We start from the raw sequence: 19,731 nt of genomic DNA, 5'->3' as shown, positions 1-19,731 counted from the left end.
CAGATCGTGAACCACAGTCTTATACTCGTTTTTGTGTCCCTCTGTCAAAGTGTGTGGCATGTAATAGACACCAAAAACATGTTTCTTATGGAAGCTGGGAAATACTGATGGGGCAGGAACTCCCAAGAACCTGGGCTTTCTCCCGTTTTCCATACTGGCAGGGAATGGGACATAGCAGAACAGCGAAAAGCCTGGGAGTGGCAGCTCTGAGAGCTGAGTGATTTAAGAAGTAACAAGTGTCTGAGATATTCCATGGCCACCCACCATTCCCAAGTCTGGCTAAACCAACTGTCCACGTGGAAAACTGTAGGTGTACTCTTTGTGTGCTGCAAGGAGGTATGTACAGAAGTGACATAGAGTCATTTTGAGATGGTATGGACATATGAAAATAAGTGGCTATGTGGTTAGTATTTGTAAAGCTTATTTTTACACCCCTCCCACACACATAGCTTTCTATTTTCAGGATGTTTTTCTCTTTACTCCCCCAGCCTGAGTTCCCAGAGAGCAGGAGCTGTGTCTTGTTTACCATGAACTAGGTCTAACAGAGCCTGGTAGATGCTCCATGTTTGGTTGAAGGAATGAGTGAGGATTCTGATCCCCTCCTCTTATCCCGTCCTCTCCTCAATCTGGTTGACAGGAAAGGTAGTTCTGTTTGTCTAAAGAGATAAATGAGGGGAAGAAACTGCCTAGCCACCACCAGGCACCCAGATTTCCTGACTTTCAGCTCAGATTTATTTCATCTTTGTCACAGAGGTATTGGAACTGTTCAAGATCTCAACACATGGGCAGAACCACAAATGGGGAGTAGATTGGACCCACTTTCACCTGCTGAGCATACTCTGTACTACTCATTAGAATTTTTAGATAGCATGTTAAGACTATGAATAATGTACGTTGAAAGAAGCAATGTGAAAGCAAAGAGAGATGTGAACAGCAGAGCAAGTGGGATCTTTGTCGTTGACTTGAGTGCTCCCCTTACTGTCCAATGGCAGAGGCCCAGAGTCTTCCTCTGATGTCTGAACCTGGTAAGGCCTGTGCCCTTAGGGTCTTACTGATGAGAGTCCACAGGCAGGGAATGGCACGCCAGAGCAACCTGTGGAACATCTTCCAACTTACCACCTTCCTTTCCCCCTTTTGACAAATATGTCTCGAGTACTCACTATTCCTGGAATTGTACTAAAAGCCCAGAATATGAATATGAACATGATAGGGTCCTTGCCCTTTGGGGAGCTAAACCACCACCACAGGAGACAGACATAGAAAGAACTGACAGTAACCAGCCCTTAATTTCGTGTAGTGAATTATACCTAACAAAGTGCTTTCACTTTCCATGCACTCTTTACAGCAACCATCTGCAGAAGTATCATCTCTGATGAGAAATGGAGTCTCAATGAGGTTCAAGTGACTCTCTCTGGGCAAAAACATCAAAGTTCTTTGGAAATAAAACAGGAGTTCTTCAGTTCCCTAACCTTTAATTAGAGGATTTGCTAGGGTGTGAAGCTGGGCTACACTTGTCAGAACGTACACCAGGCTTTGTCTTTTAGTTATACTTGTCTGAATCTACGAACTTCAGTACAGTGAGGAAGATAAGCAGGTGAACCACACAGAAAATGATTATGTGTTCAGATTCACTTACCGGTCTGCCTACTGAGAACTTGTGTTCTGAAGGGACTAACGATAAAGGAGCAATTTGAGTCTTTAGCTTGAAATTAAAGAGATCACAACTCAGAATCAAGAGTTGCCTAGCAATGCCCTCTCTTTTCCCCTTCAGCAAACTGCTGCCCATGATGTACAACAGTCATACCCACCGAAGCCAAGCAGGAACGCTTCTTGTTCCAGCTGCAAATTTTATTTTCTATCAGTTTTCCACCCCCCTCATCTGGCTCTCTGGGTAGAAACCATTTTCTAGGCTTCTGAAAAGTCTGGTGGTTTTTCTCTTAGCCCCTAAAAAAGCTAGCAGCAGTTTCCACTTTAGGAGCAAGGTCAACCTAAAATAAACTCAGAACTGTTACAGTATAAGAGCGCCCAGGGCTCCAAAGCTACGTGAAACAGGAGAAAGAAGCAATTAGCTGATTATTGATTATGAAAATCTGGCCTACAACAGGGAAAGGCTATTCCCCATGAATGTGGCAAAGCTCTTAACCAAGCATTTAACTTTGCAATAGCACCCATCTTTTAGTTTTATTTCTCTAGACTAATAACAAAACCAGTAAAAAGTTAACTAGCATATAACGTGCTAGTGCTCAGGATGTCCCAAGCACTGTGCTAAGCACTTTATCTGCTTCTTTCATTTTTACACCAATCCCGTGAGGCACGTGCCAGCATGCCTTTTAATGATGTGGAAACTGAGGCTTCTGGAAAGCTCAACAACTTGCCTAGAATCACACAGGTAGGAAGTGGTGGAGTTCCCAGGCAAATCCAGGTCTGTCAAACTCCAAAGCCCTGTATTCTGGGTCCTCAATTTATTATTATTTTTAGAACAGTCAAGTCCATAAATTTGTTAAGTCTGAGTGATTTTCTATGTGATCATGAAGTCACAGAACTCAAGAACCCTAAAAGTCTTGCTTTCTCTTCTGGACACATAATAATCCCCATCTCAATGCAAGCTGGGAAATGTCCCCAATCCTTTGTCTCTTCATCCCCACCTCCTCCAATCCTATTAAAATTCGCAATACCAAGACCTTAAAAATGTATTAATATTCTAGTGTTATTAGGGGTATGGGGGGGAAAGGGGTGATTAGGCACATGTGTGTGGTGATGGATTGTAATTAGTCTTTGGGTGGTGAACATGATGTAATCTACACAGAAATCAAAATACATAATGACATACACCTAAAATGTATATAATGTTATAAACCAATGTTATCACAATAAAAAATTTAAAAATAAAAAATAAATAAAAAAGGATGCAGGAGCTGTCATTCACTGCTGCTGCGGAGTGCGTATTGGTAAACCTCCCTGGAGGGCAATTTGGCAATATTTATCAAGTGCCTAAAAACAGAAGTTTAAGCCCACATTTCCACTTCTAGGAATTTATCTTAAATAGATTGTAAGGGATAGGTTTCATAGAGATTTATCAATAAAGATGTCTATTGCAATTTTATAATAGCAAAAAGAAAAGAAACAACCTAATTGTCAAATTGTAATTTTGGTAAATTACTTATTGTACTTCTCTACGCTACAATTCCATAAATATAGCCACCGGAAATTCTGTAGAGGAAAAATATGCCATAGGAAAATGTTCCTAATAAATTAAATGACAAATGTTCACAAAATATTATCTCCATTAAAGTTTAAAGTGTGCATTTAGATTGATGTACATCATAATGCTAAAAGTGATATAATCTAGAAAACGGAATGTGGGTGGTTTTTATTTTATTCTTTGTTTTTTCTGTGTTCTTCTTGTTTTCTTCAATAACCACATATTTTGTAATTCTAAAAACATTGTTATAGGGGCTGGCCCTGTGGCTGAGTGGTTGGGTTGGTGTGCTCCGCTTTGGCGTCCCAGGGTTTTGCTGGTTTGGATCCTGGGTGAGGACATGGCACCACTCATCAAGCCATGCTGAGGTGGCATCCCACATGCCACAACTAGAAGGACCCACAACTAAAAAAATATATACAACTATGTACCGGGGGCTTTGGGGAGAAAAAGGAAAAAATTAAATCTTTAAAAAAACAAAACGAAACAAAAGACTGTTACAGAAGCAGAAAAAAACTTATCCTGCTGTAGCTTCTCCTGGTAAAAATGAGCTTTCTCTCTGCGTAAGGTTACAGTAAAATCAAACCTGCAAGTCTTTTGTGTGACAGACAAAATTTTTAGAACTTTTATTGATGTATAACATGCATACAGAAAAGTATACATACTACAGCCCATTAACTTTTTACAACGCCATTTTAACCAGCATAGCAAACACAGCACTGCCCCACCTCAGAAGCCTGCCCTATGCCCTCTTCTAAATGCTACCTCCCAGCAAGGGTAAGCACTACCCCAACTTCTATCCCTAGAGCTTAGTTTAAACTTTATATAAGTGAAGTCATAAAGTATGTACTCTTTGACTTCTGGCTGCTTTCAGTCACTATTGTTTGTGGGATTCATTTAAGTTGTTGAATGTAACAGTAGACCATTCATTTTCACTGCTGTATAGAATTCCATGGTGTGAATCTACCGTAATTTATCTATCCATCCAACTATTGATGGCATTTGGGTAGTATTCAATTTGGGGACATTGTGAATAAAACTGTTACTGTCTCTTGGTGAACATATGTATACATTTGTTAGACAGAAACCTAAGAATGGGGTTGCTGGGTGAGAACTAATTTTTTAAATTCTCCTGGACCAGGATGTTCGCCCTGATCAAGACTGCCCTCAGCCCATGACATAATTTGCGTGGTTTATAATGTATGCATATGTCCTTGCTAAAGTATTCATTTTAACCATCTGTCAGTTGGCACACGTCCTCCGAGACAGCAACTTTCTTCCCTTGGGTTTCTGCACAGTGTGGGGGAAGGGACGTTGTCCTCAAATGTCATTAACAAGTTATTCTGGACAAGAACGAATGGATTCAGCTGCCTTGGTCAATCTAAATCAGGTGTTTTACATTAAGTTTTCCCATTGTCTTACAACTTGTTTGTGAAACACTCTTCTCTCTGCTCAAAGAACAAAACAGTGACTCTCCAGAGCACGTGCACCTGCTCCACCTCCCAGGGGGACAGATGCCCAAGTTGAGAACCGTAGCTGCAGCAAAACTGCTCCCATCAAGGGTGTTCTCGAGGTGGGAGCTCACTTAGGAGCAGGGGAGACTGGCTTGTCTCCCAATTTGCAGTCATTCAATAGGTGTTTAATAAGTGCATGAAACCATGAACATTATTTGTTTCCCAACAGACTGTGACTTCCCCGAAGGCAAGGACAAGGTCATCCCCATCTCTGGAAGCCCAGCACCTAGCACAGTGCTTGCCTATGACAGAGACCCAACAAATGTTAAAATGCATACTCTGAAATGGATGGAAAAAATCGACCCTACCAGACAGCTGGCCAAAAGTAGAGTCAGCTATTGAGAAACGAAACCTTTCTCTGTGGAACTGAAATGAGAACTTCTATGTTCATCATTATGTCTAAACAACTCCATGCTGTGGAACGTCCTACAAGAGTAAACAACAACGAGGTGAATCTTTGCACACTGATGCAGAAAACGCTCCATGATTTATTATTAGTTACCAAAATAAAAAGAGCAAGTTGCAAACAATCTAATTGTATAACATTTTATCATTTAAAAAAGACAAAAGCCACATGTTTCAAGAGACACCTATGTATGTAAATACAGATGAAAAGGCCTAGAAGGTTACACACCACACTGCTGACAGCAGATACAGCAGACACCTAGAGCGGAGAGGGAGGTTGCAGATGGTACCAAAGACATTTAGCTTTATCTAGAATGTTTCAATTTTTTTCAAGATTATATTTGTGTATTATTTGTGTAAACTATGCTAAAATTTTAAGAGAATTCCTCTTTATTTCTACCAACTTCTCTACTACCTGAAGACTGAACTGCTCTTTTTTTCAGGTGTCCATCATTATACTTCAGTTTCTGTGTAGACTACATCATATCATGTTCATCACCCAAAGACTAATTACCATCCATCACCATACCCAAGTGGCCTTTTATGCCTCGCGCCCTCACCTCTCCCTTCCCCTCCAGTAACCACCAATCTAATCTCTTTATCTATGGGTTTGTTTGTTGTTGTCAACTGTTCTTAAAGGGAAAAAAATAGACCTCTCCCTGATGCTGCCAGTAGGTTTATCTTCTAAGCACAGACACCTGACTACTCTCTCTCCCTAAGCATCATGAAAAACGTAGGGAAAGGAACAGATAAGAGTTCCTTAACCAAGCCCTGGCCGTTACAGCCAGGGCCTTCAAGAGAGCCTTCTGTGAAGGGAGGCCGGGTGGCGATTTCGGGAGACCGAGGAAAGAGGAGGCTGATTTCCATATTTAAGAAAAGCGCTCATCTCAATAAAACCAGGAAAAAGGAAGAAACGTGCGCTTTCCAAGGACCGTGCACATTTCTAGGGGGCTGTAAAGTACAGAGAAGGGAGTGAGGAGCGCCAAATATCTGCCCAGGGTGCTTCAATTCTGACAGAAGCAGGAAAGGAGAAGGGAAGATGTGCAAGCTTTAATGGACAGAAACATGAGGCGGTGCATATATGCTCAAGAAAAGACAGCCTCACAAATGAAACCGTCTTTTGTGTAGCGTTTTGCAGTTTGGAATAGTTTTTCTCATAAAAATGGGGCTTAGAGTCAGAAGTCCAGGCCAAATCCTGCCACTAATTGAAATGTTATCTTCGACCCATCAGCGAACTTCTCTTTCGGTGGCTTCGGTTTCCTCGGTGAAACAAAGTGGGGTGGAGGTGGACTAAGTCAAAGCGCAGCCATTCTGATTTCTATCGAAAGCCTAGAGCAGGTCAATTCCAACCAGCAAGCGAGCGCCTCTTCCGCGTGGCTGCGGAGGGGATGCGGGTCATGCCCACTCCTCGGCCAGGGCTCCCCAGGTGACTGGAAGAGAGGCGAGCGCGGACTGTCCCTGCACCGACTTGCTCCAGACATCAGTCACTCCCGACCCCGCCAGTCAGACATCCAGCGCCGAGGCCGGAAGGGTCCCGCGAGCGCACCCGGGCGGGCGCCGGACCCCATGACGTGGCCCAATGCCCGGCCGGGGTCAGCGGCTCTCCTCTGACTGGTGGCCCGGCCTCTCCGCCGCCTCACCGGCAGCAGCAGGAGAGCGACGAGGGGCGGGCCTAGGACGTGGCCCAATGGGCGCGCGCGCCGGGGCGGCGGGGGCGGGGCCGGGCGCGCGGCGCAGGGCCGGGCAGCGCAGGCTCCAATGAGCGCACGCCGCGTCCGGGGCCGGCTGATGCGCGAGACGCCGCCGAGAGGTTGGTGGCTAATGTAACAGTTTGGAAACGGAGGGGAGTTGCGAAGGGCGCGGGCTGGGGGTCGCGCTGCCGGCCTCGTGGGGACGTCTGCTGCCGCGTTTGTCCCAGAGCTGGGGGCACAGGAGCGGAGGCAAGAGGTAGTGGGGGTGGGGATGGCGATGGGGGCTGGCCACCTCTCCTAGAGGAGGCAACGTGCTGGCTCTGGGGGCCGGTCGGTAGTGGGACGAGGGCCCCACGGAGGTCGGTGCTCTCGGCCCCGCAGCTCGGCCCCCGGGGAGCCCCCAAGCCTTAGAGGTGGGCCGGTGCCCGTTTCTGGGAGTGGGAGCCACCGCCTTCGTCAGGTGAGCCTTAGGTAAACTTGGGGTACTCGGTACCCGCCCGGCGAGGGACCTTACCGTTCCAGGTGCAGCGCATCTACGTAGGCACTGGGGCCGGGGGGTAGGGTGGGGAAGGGAAGCGGGCGGGACAACCCAAAGGGATGCAGAGGAGGAGAAGGGCCCTCCTTCCATCCCAGCTTCCCCCAACGTCATCGTCTCTCAGTTCCTGACCAGGCCTGGCTTGGCTTTCCCCACCAGCGGGGGAGCTCCAGGTGTGGGGAAGTAGTCCAGCCCGGGGCAGGGATCCCTGGCCGCACCCCAGGTGTCTGACAGCAAGGACAGTGCTAGGATGCCCTAGTTACTAGCTCTGCAGTGGGTGGAAGGCGCTGGTCCTCCACCTCCTTCCTGTAACCTTCCCTGTTGAGGGATGTGGAGGATGGAGCCCAGGACTCAGGCTTTTTCACCTGGGGCTTTGTGTGGGCGCTTCTGGGGATAATTACAGTGGTTGGTCCTCATCAGGAGAGAGGGGAGGGGATGTAGACTGCTCTGCTCTGGGTGAGAATGGAATAGGTGTGAATCTTAAAGCTTCTCTGTTCTGGATGAGGTTCTGTCTCATTCACTCAGGGCATCCAGTTACAAGTGTTGTTTTACTCCTCCCCCAGGGACACAATGGCAGCCACGGTCAGGAGGCAGAGGTCGAGGCCAAGGAGGCTAGCCTGTTGGGCCTTGATGGCTGTGCTCTTGGCAGACCTGTTGGCACTGAGTGGTATGTACCCCAGCATAGGGATCAAAAGAATAAATGAATGATTGATGAATGATACGTGGTGGGAAGGGGAATGAGGCTTTTGGTTGGAAGCCTCTAGACTCTTGAGTTGCTGGACCCAGGCCTCTTTCTTTGTTTTTTTGCTATCTTGCCTTTTCTGTGGAAAGTGGTGTGCTTTGATTAGAGGGGCCTCAGGAAGGTAGTGGAAGTGGGACTAACTGACAAACCTGTTTCACCCCCAGACACGTTGGCAGTGATGTCTGTGGACCTGGGCAGCGAATCCATGAAGGTGGCCATCGTCAAACCTGGAGTGCCCATGGAAATTGTCTTAAACAAGTGAGGGCGGCCCCGGAGTCAGGGGTGGGGAAAGAGGGAGTCTGGGCTCCAAACTGGTGTGTGTTCTTCCTAGTAGCCACAATAGACTTTGGTGTCTGGGTGACTGATTATATGTAGGATGTTGAGGCTCCTGGGTCCACAGCCTGCTGCTGTAGGCACTTGGGCCCAATGTCTCTTTTCCTCAGGGAATCCCGGAGGAAAACCCCAGTGACTGTGACCCTGAAAGAAAATGAAAGATTCTTTGGAGACAGTGCAGCAAGCATGGTGAGCTAGCAACCCACCCCTTCCCAGAAGCAGTGGGCAGAGAAGAGGAGATGACAGACCCCAGAGTCTGTCCCCTTATCAGTCTCTGATGGAAGAGGTAGGTGATGGAGCTTGGGAAGACTAATATTGTGATCCTTCTGTACCTCCTCTCAGGCTATCAAGAATCCAAAAGCTACGCTGCGTTACTTTCAGCACCTCCTGGGGAAGCAGGAAGATAACCCCCATGTGGCCCTTTACAGAGCCCGTTTCCCAGAGCATGAGCTAGGCTTCGACCCACAAAGGCAGACTGTGCACTTCAAAATCAGCCCGTGAGTGCTCTGCTGGGAAGGCGGGCTCAGCAGGCCTGCTGGGCTCCTGACTGGCATGTGCTTGTGATTGTCTTTGCCTGAATGCCTGCCTTTCCTTGCCTCTAACTGCTCCCCTTCCCCCAGGCAGCTGCAGTTCTCACCCGAGGAGGTACTGGGCATGGTTCTCAATTACTCTCGTTCCCTGGCTGAAGATTTTGCAGGTGAGTGGCCAAGTTCCCTAGGATCTCAAATGGAAACAGTTTTGTCTCCCAGGGAACATTTGGCAATGTGTGAAGACATTTTTGGTTGTCATAACTGGGGTGCCGCTACTGCCATGTAATGAGTAGAGGCCAGGGATGCTTCCCAGCATCCTGCAATGCACAGGGCACCCCCCATTTAATTCTGTTTTAGAATTATCTGGCCCAGGATGTCAGTAGTACTAATACTGGGAAGCCCTCATGTAAGGTGTGGAGCTGGTGGGAACCCTGTTCTGTTGTCTTCTGTAGAGCAGCCCATCAAGGATGCAGTGATCACCGTGCCAGCCTTCTTCAATCAGGCTGAGCGCCGGGCCGTGTTGCAGGCTGCCCGCATGGCCGGCCTCAAAGTGCTACAGCTCATCAATGACAACACTGCCACTGCCCTCAGCTATGGGGTCTTCCGCCGGAAAGATATCAACACCACTGCCCAGGTGAGCCGGGGAGGAACTTCTGAGCAGACTTGCAGAGTGACATGTTCTGAGGATGGAGGCCACTTGGCTCGTTTTGCATGTTGTTTGCATGGCTGGCCCTGGGCAAAATGCAGCAGCAGCTTCCCAGCCCCTGTTGGAGCTGTTCAGCTTTGAATGGAGAGTTGGTGCAGCCCCTTGGAGGCAGGCAGGTGCTCTGGAGTTGGATAAGGTTCCTGTGACAGTTGCGTTGATGTCTCTGCAGAATATCATGTTCTATGACATGGGCTCGGGCAGCACTGTGTGCACCATCGTGACCTACCAGACAGTGAAGACGAAGGAGGCGGGGATGCAGCCACAGCTGCAGATCCGGGGAGTGGGGTAAGTGGGTGCTGGGAGGAGGGCTGCTGCAGATCCACTCTGGGGTCGGGGGTTTCTTCTTGGAGGGGCGTCTGCCTCCCTTTGCTGCTCCCTGCAGGGGTGCTCTCCTGGTGAAAGCCTCAGTCATTGTAGGGTACCTCCCAAAGCACAGGGAAGGTGGAGAGGAGGGAGTACAGTTTGGGAAGAAGGAAAGTCAGGGAACTCCCTGAGCTGCTCCTAAGGAAATTCACGAGCCTGTAGGCCATCAGTAGGATGTCAGATTCAATCTTTTTTTTTGCTCTCTTATCATTTCCAGTTTACTTAAGTAACTTGTCCCTGACATGGTCTTATTTCCCGAACCTGTCATTTTCCGTTTATCTCTACCACTTCTACCCTAGTTCAAGCTATCATTGCCTCTGACCTACAGAACTCCAGCCAAGATCTGCTTCCAGTGTGGCCTCCCTCCAGTTCTTTCTCCATATTGCTGCCCCAGGGTTCTTTTGCCAACCTGGCTGTAACCCGTGTCTTTAAAAACCCTCAGTGGCTCTCAACCTTTGTCTTGGCCTATGAGGCTGTGTCTGTGTGAGCCCTGACTCCTCCTGCTTGTCTCGAACCCTGAGCCTCTTGCTCTTTGAGCTGCAGCCGTCCTTGCCTTTCTTTGGAACTTACTCACCATGCTCTCTCCCTCAGGGTCTTTACATCTACTGTTCGCTCTCTAGAACGTTCTTTCCTCTTTGCCTAGTTAATTCCAGATCATCCTTCAGGTTTCAGCTCAAGCATCCCTTCTTCACAGAACTTTACCTGACATCACTAAATAGCTGAAATTTCCCATGTATGTGTTCTAGTAGCCTTGTGTGCCTCTCCTTTATAACACATGCTGTGGTTATAATTTCACATCTATATTATCATTCGATTACCAGATTGTAAACCCCTTGACAGCATGGATCCTGTCTTTTTTTTTCCTCTCTCAATTGTATCCCCAGAAACAAATACATGGTTGATGCCCAGTGAATACAGTTGAATGTGGGTAGATGACCTGTCGCTGTGAAGTGTCAGCTATGTGGGATGAGAGTCAGGTTCCTGTGTAGATGAACAGACCCCCTGTGTTCCTCACACTTCTCCCTGTGCCGTTTGCTGCACAGGTTTGACCGCACCCTGGGGGGTCTGGAGATGGAGCTCCGGCTGCGTGAACACCTGGCCAGGCTTTTCAGTGAGCAGCGCAAGGGCCAGAAGGCAAAGGATGTGCGGGAGAACCCCCGGGCCATGGCCAAGCTGCTACGGGAGGCTAATCGACTCAAAACCGTGCTGAGTGCCAATGCTGACCACATGGCACAGGTGCCCACACATGGCCAGTTGAGGGCAAATATTCCCTACCAAGAGCATGGAGGACCCCACCCTCCTTAGCTATGCTCCTTTGCCTGGTGTGGCCCCTCCTTTGTTCCCATGGCTTCTGCCATCCTCCCAAAGTCCCATCTACCCAGAGACAGGACCTGAATGAGAACTCTGACACTCCCCATCCTTCCCTAGATCGAGGGCCTGATGGACGATGTGGACTTCAAGGCAAAAGTGACTCGAGTGGAGTTTGAAGAGTTGTGTGCAGATTTATTTGAGCGAGTGCCTGGGCCTGTGCAGCAGGCCCTGCAGAGTGCTCAAATGAATTTGGTGAGGGGGGAGTCGGAGGTGGGCATGGGGTGGGAGACAAGTGGGATACGAACTGATTAGATGGGGCAGAGGTGGGAACAGGAACCTTAAGGGAGGAGTCAGTTTTGAGGAGGAGGGTTGACTACCTGCTGTCCAGCCTCACATTCTTTCTCCCCCACAGGATGAGATTGAGCAGGTGATCCTGGTGGGCGGGGCCACTCGGGTCCCCAAAGTTCAGGAGGTGCTGATGAAGGCTGTGGGCAAGTGAGTGTGGGGGCTGGGGCATCGGGGCCAGGGCTCCAGGGCTGGGACGCTGGAGGGCAGAGGGGAGGGAGGCCAGGCTGAGTGCTCCAGGGTAGATGGTACTGAAGCTTGGGACTTTGACAGGGAGGAGCTGGGAAAGAACATCAATGCAGACGAAGCAGCCGCTATGGGGGCTGTGTACCAGGCAGCCGCACTCAGCAAAGCCTTCAAGGTGAAGCCGTTTGTAGTCCGAGATGCGGTGGTCTACCCCATCCTGGTGAGTAAGGCTGTCTGATCAGGTGCCAAGCTCCCTTTACCTCTCCGAGTGTGATCTCCCCTCCTGTCTGCTCTAGCCTGTCCCTTTGTCTTTCTGCCATTGACGTTCTCCACCCACCCTCACCCCAGAACCTGTTCTGGTTCTGCAGTGTGCCTCCTCTCTGCCTGCTGTGTAGGTGGAGTTCACAAGAGAGGTGGAAGAGGAGCCTGGGGTTCGCAGCCTGAAGCACAATAAGCGTGTTCTCTTCTCCCGGATGGGGCCCTACCCTCAACGCAAAGTCATCACCTTTAACCGCTACAGCCATGATTTCAACTTCCACATCAACTATGGTGACCTGGGCTTCCTGGGGCCTGAGGATCTTCGGTGAGGGGGTGGGGCAGGATGGGAGCTCCAGGGAGGGAGGATGTGGGGCCTGAAGGGCTGACACAGGGAAGCAGGCTGTGGGGTTGGGGTTGGGGTGAGCATCTTTTCTGGACGATGCCTGTCCTCCTGAGTGTGTGCTCAGGGAGGGCCCCAACATCCTGTGCCAGGAGGCTGTGTCGTCAAGAGCTGGAGGCAGGCTGGGTGGGTTCCCCTGAACTGCTCTCTCCTCCCCAACCAGGGTATTTGGCTCCCAGAATCTAACCACAGTGAAGCTAAAAGGTGTGGGCGAGAGCTTCAAGAAGTATCCTGACCACGAGTCCAAGGGCATCAAGGCTCACTTCAACCTGGATGAGAGCGGTGTGCTCAGCCTAGACAGGGTGAGAGCAGACAGAGACCCTGTGTACAGGGCGGGGGCCCAGTCCCCCAGACTTTTCCAGAGTGGTTCCACGTGGCATTAGAACATGATAAATGAAAGGGGGTTTGGAGTTGGGTAAATCTTGGCTCTAAAGCTGCCCAGGGATCTGATGTCAGCCTTCTCAGAGCCTGTTAATGCTTATGGACATTGTAAATTTCAGGATCTATAGAAAGGCTAAGGAATCCATTTTTGAAGAACATTTCTGGGGAGTAATAATATCTATTATGACCTACTATGGGGAATTATGCCCCACTCTGTTGTTGAGTGGAGAAGTGCGGGGCTCTGGGGGAAGAAAGGAGCTATGATCCTGTCCTCAGAGAACTCATAATCAAAAGGGGTAGAGGTGACTTGATCCAAGAGCCCTTGGAAGAAGGCAGGTGAGAGAATAGGCCAGCACAGCTGGAAGTCACATGGATGTGCATAAGCAGACCCCCACTATGGCAGGATGTTCGTGGAGAAATGGTGCGTTGGCTTGTGTGTTTCTTCATCTTGAATCTCCATTTTCAGGTGGAGTCTGTGTTTGAGACCCTGGTGGAGGACAGCCCTGAAGAGGAATCTACTCTGACCAGTAAGCTGAGTGTGCACATCTGTGCGCCTGCATGTGTGTGAGGAAGAGAATATACTTGGGTGTATCTGGGGGAGGCAGGCAGGCCTCGCCCTTTGGGTTAGGAGGTGAACTCACTGCTGTGGTCCCTTTTGAGTCTTTGGGCTTTCTTCCTTCTAGAACTTGGCAACACAATCTCCAGCCTGTTTGGAGGTGGTACCACACCAGATACTAAAGAGAATGGTACTGACACTGTCCAGGTAAGGCCAGGATGGAGCTGGGGGAGCATGGAGATGGCGTGTGGGGCCAGGTAGTGGTAGCAGAGGCAGGGAGTTGGGTGGGCGTCCCAGCTCCCTAGGATTTACTAGACCTCCCCTTCCTTTCGGAACGACCATCCCCTCCTCTGGACTCTGAGCTGTCCCTGGGCTCAAGCTCCAAGGACCATTCTCCTCATCTCCAAACTCTTCTCCTTTGTCCACCTAGACTGCTGTGGTCCAAACAGCCCCCTGCGCATTTCCATACAGTTGTCATATGTCTACCCCCAAGCTGTGTTGTGAGCAGTGAGCCCCTTCAAAGCAGGGCCTGGGGGCAGTGGCGTTGCTGGGCCGGTCCTGACCCGGAGGCTCTGCTGGTGACTGTTATCTGCATGTGTGTCTGTGATTGATTCCTAGGAGGAAGAGGAGAGTCCTGCTGAGGGCAGCAAAGATGAGCCCGGAGAGCAAGCGGAGCTCAAGGAGGAAGCTGAGGCCCCAACGGAGGATACCTCTCAGCCCCCACCCGCTGAGCCTAAGGGGGGTGCAGCCCCTGAGGGAGAAAAGCCCACAGAAAAAGAAAATGGGGAGAAGTCTGAGGCCCAGGTGAGCTGCAAGCAGAGTAAGGCCAGGCTGGACCTAGGGGCTGAGGGAGCAGATGCCCGCCTTGTTTCTTAACCCCAAGAGCCCTGCCCACGGAGAATAGAAGGCCCCAGCTTTTCCTGACATCCTCATCTCTTACCCCTCAGAAGCCAAGTGAGAAGGGAGAGGTAGGGTCTGAGGGTGTCCCTCCAGCCGCAGAGGAAGAAAAGAAACAGAAGCCTGCGCGGAAGCAGAGGATGGTGGAGGAGATTGGGGTGGAGCTGGTTGTTCTGGACCTGCCCGATTTGCCCGAGGACGAGCTGGCTCGCTCGGCGCAGAAGTGAGTAAAGACTGCGTGTGCATGTGGAGGCTGGGCAGGTGTGGAATGGCGCCCCTGGGAGGGAGAGCTGACTGAGTTCAGCACACTGTCTCCCTCATGCCTGTCTCTCCTTTGTCCTCCAGGCTTCAGGACTTGACACTCCGAGACTTAGAGAAGCAGGAGCGGGAGAAAGCTGCCAACAGCTTGGAAGCTTTCATCTTTGAGACCCAGGTTGGTGGGCTGGGAGGCCCGTGTGCCCTGGAACCTATGTCTGGGGAGGGTCTGGCTCTGCGAGCCTCGCCCTCAGGGGCTCGCTGCATGCTTGTGCTTATGTGCACCTCCCTAGGACAAGCTGTACCAACCTGAGTACCAGGAAGTGTCCACCGAGGAACAGCGTGAGGACATCTCTGGGAGACTCAGTGCTGCTTCCACCTGGCTGGAGGACGAGGGCTTTGGGGCCACCACAGTGGTGAGGGACCTCCCGGAACATGACGGGTGGGCTGGGATCTCTCGCCTTCCTCTCCCAGGGTCAGAGAAAGTGAGAAGAGAGGGGGTGTGAGGCCATAAAGAAGGCTGAGGGGCTGGCTCCAGGGCTGTCCTGTCATCCCTCCAACCCCTCTGCTCACTCCCACCCTCACCTCCATCAGATGTTGAAGGAGAAGCTGACTGAGCTGAGGAAGCTGTGCCAAGGGTTGTTTTTTCGGGTAGAAGAGCGCAAGAAGTGGCCTGAACGGCTGTCTGCCCTCGATAATCTCCTCAACCATTCCAGCATATTCCTCAAGTGAGAGTCCCATTGCCCTTTCTTCCTTGTTCAGTCCTGCCGAGCCCCATGACTCTCGTGCGCATCAGCTTCCCATTCCCCACCCCCATACCCGGGCCCCTCTTCCTCCTGGGCTGATTGTCTCTTCTCTGGCTTCCAGGGGGGCCCGGCTCATCCCCGAGATGGACCAGATCTTCACTGAGGTGGAAATGACAACCTTAGAGAAAGTCATCAATGAGACCTGGGTAATCCCTCTGTAGATATTTAACTGGATACTTACGTGGCGAGGTGGGCCATGCTAGGCAGCATGAGGGATGCAGAGAAATGGAGACTCGGCAGCCTCTGCCTCCTGGCTTAGCAGCTAATGGGGAAGGCAGAAGATGTCTGCATTTGAAGCCATGTCTGAAAAGTCCCAAATGAGGGTCATAGCCATGAGTCATCAGACTGGAGGCACAACAGAGCCCACCTCCCTGAGGTTAGAGAAGGCTGCTTTGAGGAGCTCGGACTTGAGCTGGACTCAGAAAGTGGCCAGGGTTTGGACAGGCGAGAGTGACTTGTCAGGTGAAGCAGAAACTGTTTTGGATGTGTGGGGACTGTTTTGGAACCAGAACTCACAAGTAAAGAGACAGGAGGGGAATAATTGAGAAGTTCAGCTGTAGTTAGGCCAGAATAATAGGATGTAAGGCAGGAACGTGTAGTTTGGTACTCCCTTGTGGAGAGTCTTGAATGCCATTCTGAAGTGTCTGCTTACCCCTGTGCAGCTGACAGCCTGGGGTGGCAAGTGACTGAGGTCTGAGGGCAGAGCCTGAGGCAGGTTGGGTGTATGTTTCATCTGGGACAGAGAAGTCTCTCTCTCTCTCTGGCTGGCTCTGAGCCTGTGCTGGCCTCGCCCACAGGCCTGGAAGAATGCAACTGTGGCTGAGCAGGCCAAGCTTCCCGCCACAGAGAAGCCCGTGTTGCTCTCAAAAGACATTGAGGCCAAGATGATGGCCCTGGACCGCGAGGTGCAGTATCTGCTCAATAAGGCCAAGTTTTCCAAGCCCCGGCCCCGGCCCAAGGACAAGAATGGGACCCGGGCAGAGCCTCCCCTCAATGCCAGTGCCAGTGACCAGGAAGAGAAGGTCATCCCTCCACCAGGTGAGGGCCGGGGGCCTGGGTCCGGGTGCTCCTGGGCGGGAAGAAGACCTCCTTTCCCTCCTGGGACGACATTTTACTCCTGGTTTCCCTCCAGGCGAGACTGAAGATGCAAAGCCCGTTTCAGAACCTGAGAAAGAGACTCGTGAGTGGGGGAAACTGATTGGGAATGTGGACATCGCTTAGCCGTGGGCTTGGCAAACTGGCAGGCACGGCCTGTTTCTGGATGGCCCAGGAGCTATGAATGGCCTTTACTTTTTTAGAAGCTTATTTAAAAAAAAAAAATGCAAAGAGACCAAGTGTGGCCCACAACTCCTAAAATGTTTACTATCTGACTCTTTACAGAAAAAGTCTGCCAACCCCACTACTAGTCCCTGCCTCCTTTCTGCAGACTCTAACCTATTTCTTCCCCAAAGCAGAATCTGAACCAGCAGACGCTGAACCTCTGGAGTTAGGAGGTCCTGGATCAGGTGAGGGTGGAGCTGGGGACGTGCCGGGAAGCCTGGTAGGGTCTGGGGGGGATATCTGCACAGAACTGGGGCCAGTTACCGCCATTTCACCTGCTGCCATTCCTTTCTCTCTCCAACTCCCAGTAGAATCTGAACGGAAGGAGCAGCCGACAGGACAGAAGCCAACTTTGAAGAATGATGAACTATAACCCCCACCTCCCGGTTCCCCATTCATCCCCACCCCCTTCTCCTACCACCTCTATTTATTAAACATCGAGGGTTGCGGGGAGGGGTTGGTCCTGCCCTCAGAGGCTTAAGTTCCTTTTCTCTCACCTGTGGTTGGAGGTGTGGAGAAAGGGGAAGGACGGGACAGCTCACCAGTTCCTTCTGGAGTAGTTCTGTGGTTAAAACTGAAATTGTTCTGTTCCCTAATCCCACCCCTGGTTCCCTACTCATCCAGGCCCTAACTTGGGAAAAATCACTATTATGTCTTAATTCGTTGCCTGTGGGTAGGTGAAAGAATGGCCGTCAGTGGTTGACAGACCTGATGGTGGGAAGGATGTCCTGGGGTGTTACTCTCCAGTCTTCTCTGGTCATCCTTCCTTCTCTCCTTTCCTCTTCCACCAAGAAATCAGTGTCACACAGGGGCCAGTGTCTACAGAGCCTTGGTTACCAGGTTTGGTTTCTGAGTGTCTATCTCTGCTCTTTCCTCCTCCCAGATCTCTTTCCCTAAAACCCCTGTCCCCGTCTGACTCCTTCTCATGGGTTTCCTTAGATTCCTGTTGCAAGTTGGGCAGTTCTCTGCCTCTTGTGCAAAGCCCTTCCATCTGGACCAGCTGAAGTAAAGCTAGATTGATTCCCACCCTCACGTACAACCCCTGGTGGCCAGAGTAGGCAAGGAGAAAGTGAAGAAGGGAATCCAGCCACCTCTCCAGGGAGTGAGACGTGTGAAAACCCTGTAGCTCCCGTCTGTGGAGTCTTGGGCCCAGGAAGGCTGTGTAGAGTGGCTGGCATGGGATGCCAGCGTCCTGCAAGCACTGTCAAAATCTGCATCTTCCCAGTAGCTTGGTACCCCGTATCCCTTTGACTGCCCCCTTCTCTCTCCTGCTGTCCTGCCCTCCCAGACAGAGCCTTTCCCTGGCCCCCTGGGCTGACCAAAATGTGCTTTCTACTGTGAGCCCCTATCCCAAGACCCTGGGGGAAGGAGAGACCATGGTGTGAATGTAAAAATGCCACCTCGCTCTCTTCGAGGCAGGCCTAGTGGTGAAGGAAGAGGGGACGTGCTGGCCTTCCTTTCATGCATTGCTCTGCTAGGATGGGGCCTTTTGCCCACCATGCTGATGTCGGGGAGCCTGTCCTCCAGTATTCTGTCTGTAGCAGGAGCCAGGGCTGCCACCCAGCCCCCTGGGCAAGGGCGGGCCTGGTTGTGTCTGTCTTTTGTCTTTTTTTTCCTTTTATTTTTATTTTTTTTTTTTTTGCCACATTGGCAGAAATGAGGCCTAAGGGTCCCACCCACTCCTGTATGTTTGAGTTCTTTTGCTAGCAGTTGAGGCTGGTTGGACAGGTTTGAGTCAAATTGTACTTTGCTCCATTGTTAATTGAGAAACTGTTTCAATAAAATATTCTTTTCTACAGTTTTTGTGCTGTGATTTTTAAAAATGTTTATTTCTTGAATATAAGTAATACATGTTTATTATAGAAAATTTGGAAGAAAAAAGTTTGAATAATAATTTAAAATTACCCATAATCCTACCACCAAAACCTTATTAACGTTTTGGGCTTAGTCGAGATTCATATACGCAATTATTTTTTCTTCATGAAAACAAGACTGGTTTTATTTTGCTCCTGATGGTCTTTGGCCACGTCCAAATAATTTTTAGGTAACATCTGTTTTTAAGGTAACAACCCCATTTTACAAATAACCACCCCATTGACAGTTCATAGAGGTTTACTGATTGGTCCAGAGGTGTTAAGTGCCTCAGCAAGGTTAGATCCTTGCTCTCTATTCTGCCCTGAGAGCGTGTTGCTAGAGACTCATCATTCGTAGCCCAATTGATTTGGGTTCTTCAGTTGTGTTGGAGCCATATTTTACCAGAGGAAGATCACTCTAATCCTCTAGTCATTAATTATTTATATGTCTAAGCAGTTGAATAAATAATGACCATGAGAGTTATATTTTTCTTTAAAGGTTGAACAGGTCAGACAAGTTTTGAACATGAAAGACTTTTTTTTTTTTCTTTTTTGATAGACTTTGTTTTTTAGAGCTGTTTTAGGTTCACAGCAAAATTGAGTGGAAAGTACAGAGAGTTCCCATATAGCCCCTGGCCTTGTACACACACAGCCTCCCCCGCTATCAGCAGCCCACACCAGAGTGGGACATTTGGTAAGATCGATGAACCTGCATGTCATCACCCAGAGTCCGCAGTTTACGTTAGGCTTCGCTCTTGGCGGTGTACATTCTTTGGGTTTGGACAAATGTCTAATGACATGTGTCTACCGCTATATGTCACACAGGGTAGTTTCACTGCCAGACATTCCTCTGTGCTCTTGCCTATTCATCCGTCACTCCGTCGCCTCTAACCCCTGGCGACCACAGGTCTTTTTACTTTCTCCATAGTTTGCCTTTACTGGAGTGTCATATCGGTGGGATTATACAGTCCACAGCTTTTTCAGGTTGGCTTCTTTCACTTAGCAATGTGCATTTAAGATTTAAGATTCCTCCATGTCTTTTCCTGGCTTGATAGCTCATTGCTTTTTAGCGCTGAACAATATTCCATTGTCTGGATGTACCCCGGTTTATCCATTTACCTACTGAAGCACATCTTGGTTGCTTT

The 19,731-nt window shown here is 49.8% G+C and overlaps 1 protein-coding gene across 11 annotated transcripts; it reads left to right on the top strand.

The window, feature by feature from the left end:
* The first annotated feature begins 6,831 nt into the window (after nt 1–6,831).
* Nucleotides 6,832–18,531, top strand: HYOU1 (hypoxia up-regulated 1). Of its 11 annotated transcripts, none has more exons than XM_070623255.1 (26): nt 6,832–6,928; nt 7,908–8,011; nt 8,251–8,344; nt 8,530–8,608; nt 8,762–8,916; nt 9,040–9,116; nt 9,402–9,583; nt 9,825–9,940; nt 11,062–11,254; nt 11,447–11,581; nt 11,742–11,824; nt 11,948–12,080; nt 12,256–12,443; nt 12,682–12,820; nt 13,366–13,426; nt 13,583–13,662; nt 14,074–14,259; nt 14,403–14,575; nt 14,698–14,785; nt 14,901–15,023; nt 15,202–15,335; nt 15,475–15,559; nt 16,211–16,451; nt 16,546–16,593; nt 16,868–16,918; nt 17,045–18,531. In XM_070623255.1, exons 2-26 carry the CDS (start codon nt 7,915–7,917, stop codon nt 17,104–17,106), a joined length of 3,003 nt encoding a protein of 1,000 aa, XP_070479356.1. In that variant the 5' UTR covers nt 6,832–6,928; nt 7,908–7,914; the 3' UTR covers nt 17,107–18,531. The 11 variants fall into 11 exon arrangements, with proteins under 11 accessions (XP_070479356.1, XP_070479358.1, XP_008511631.1 ...); XM_070623257.1 differs by having other exon boundaries at nt 6,835–6,928; nt 14,406–14,575; XM_008513409.2 differs by having other exon boundaries at nt 6,835–6,928; nt 17,042–18,531.
* Nucleotides 18,532–19,731: the final 1,200 nt, after the last annotated feature.

This window comes from Equus przewalskii, chromosome 6, assembly GCF_037783145.1.
Source record: "Equus przewalskii isolate Varuska chromosome 6, EquPr2, whole genome shotgun sequence".
Lineage (NCBI taxonomy): Eukaryota > Metazoa > Chordata > Mammalia > Perissodactyla > Equidae > Equus > Equus przewalskii.
This window is presented reverse-complemented; position numbering and strand designations above follow the sequence as displayed.

Coding starts and splice junctions, on each gene's coding strand:
- HYOU1 (XM_008513409.2), top strand. CDS start 7,915: ATGGCAGCCACGGTCAGGAGGCAGAGGTCGAGGCCAAGGAGGCTAGCC. Junction 15,336..15,474: donor CATTCCAGCATATTCCTCAA/GTGAGAGTCCCA, acceptor TCTGGCTTCCAG/GGGGGCCCGGCTCATCCCCG. Junction 16,919..17,041: donor GTTAGGAGGTCCTGGATCAG/GTGAGGGTGGAG, acceptor TCCAACTCCCAG/TAGAATCTGAACGGAAGGAG.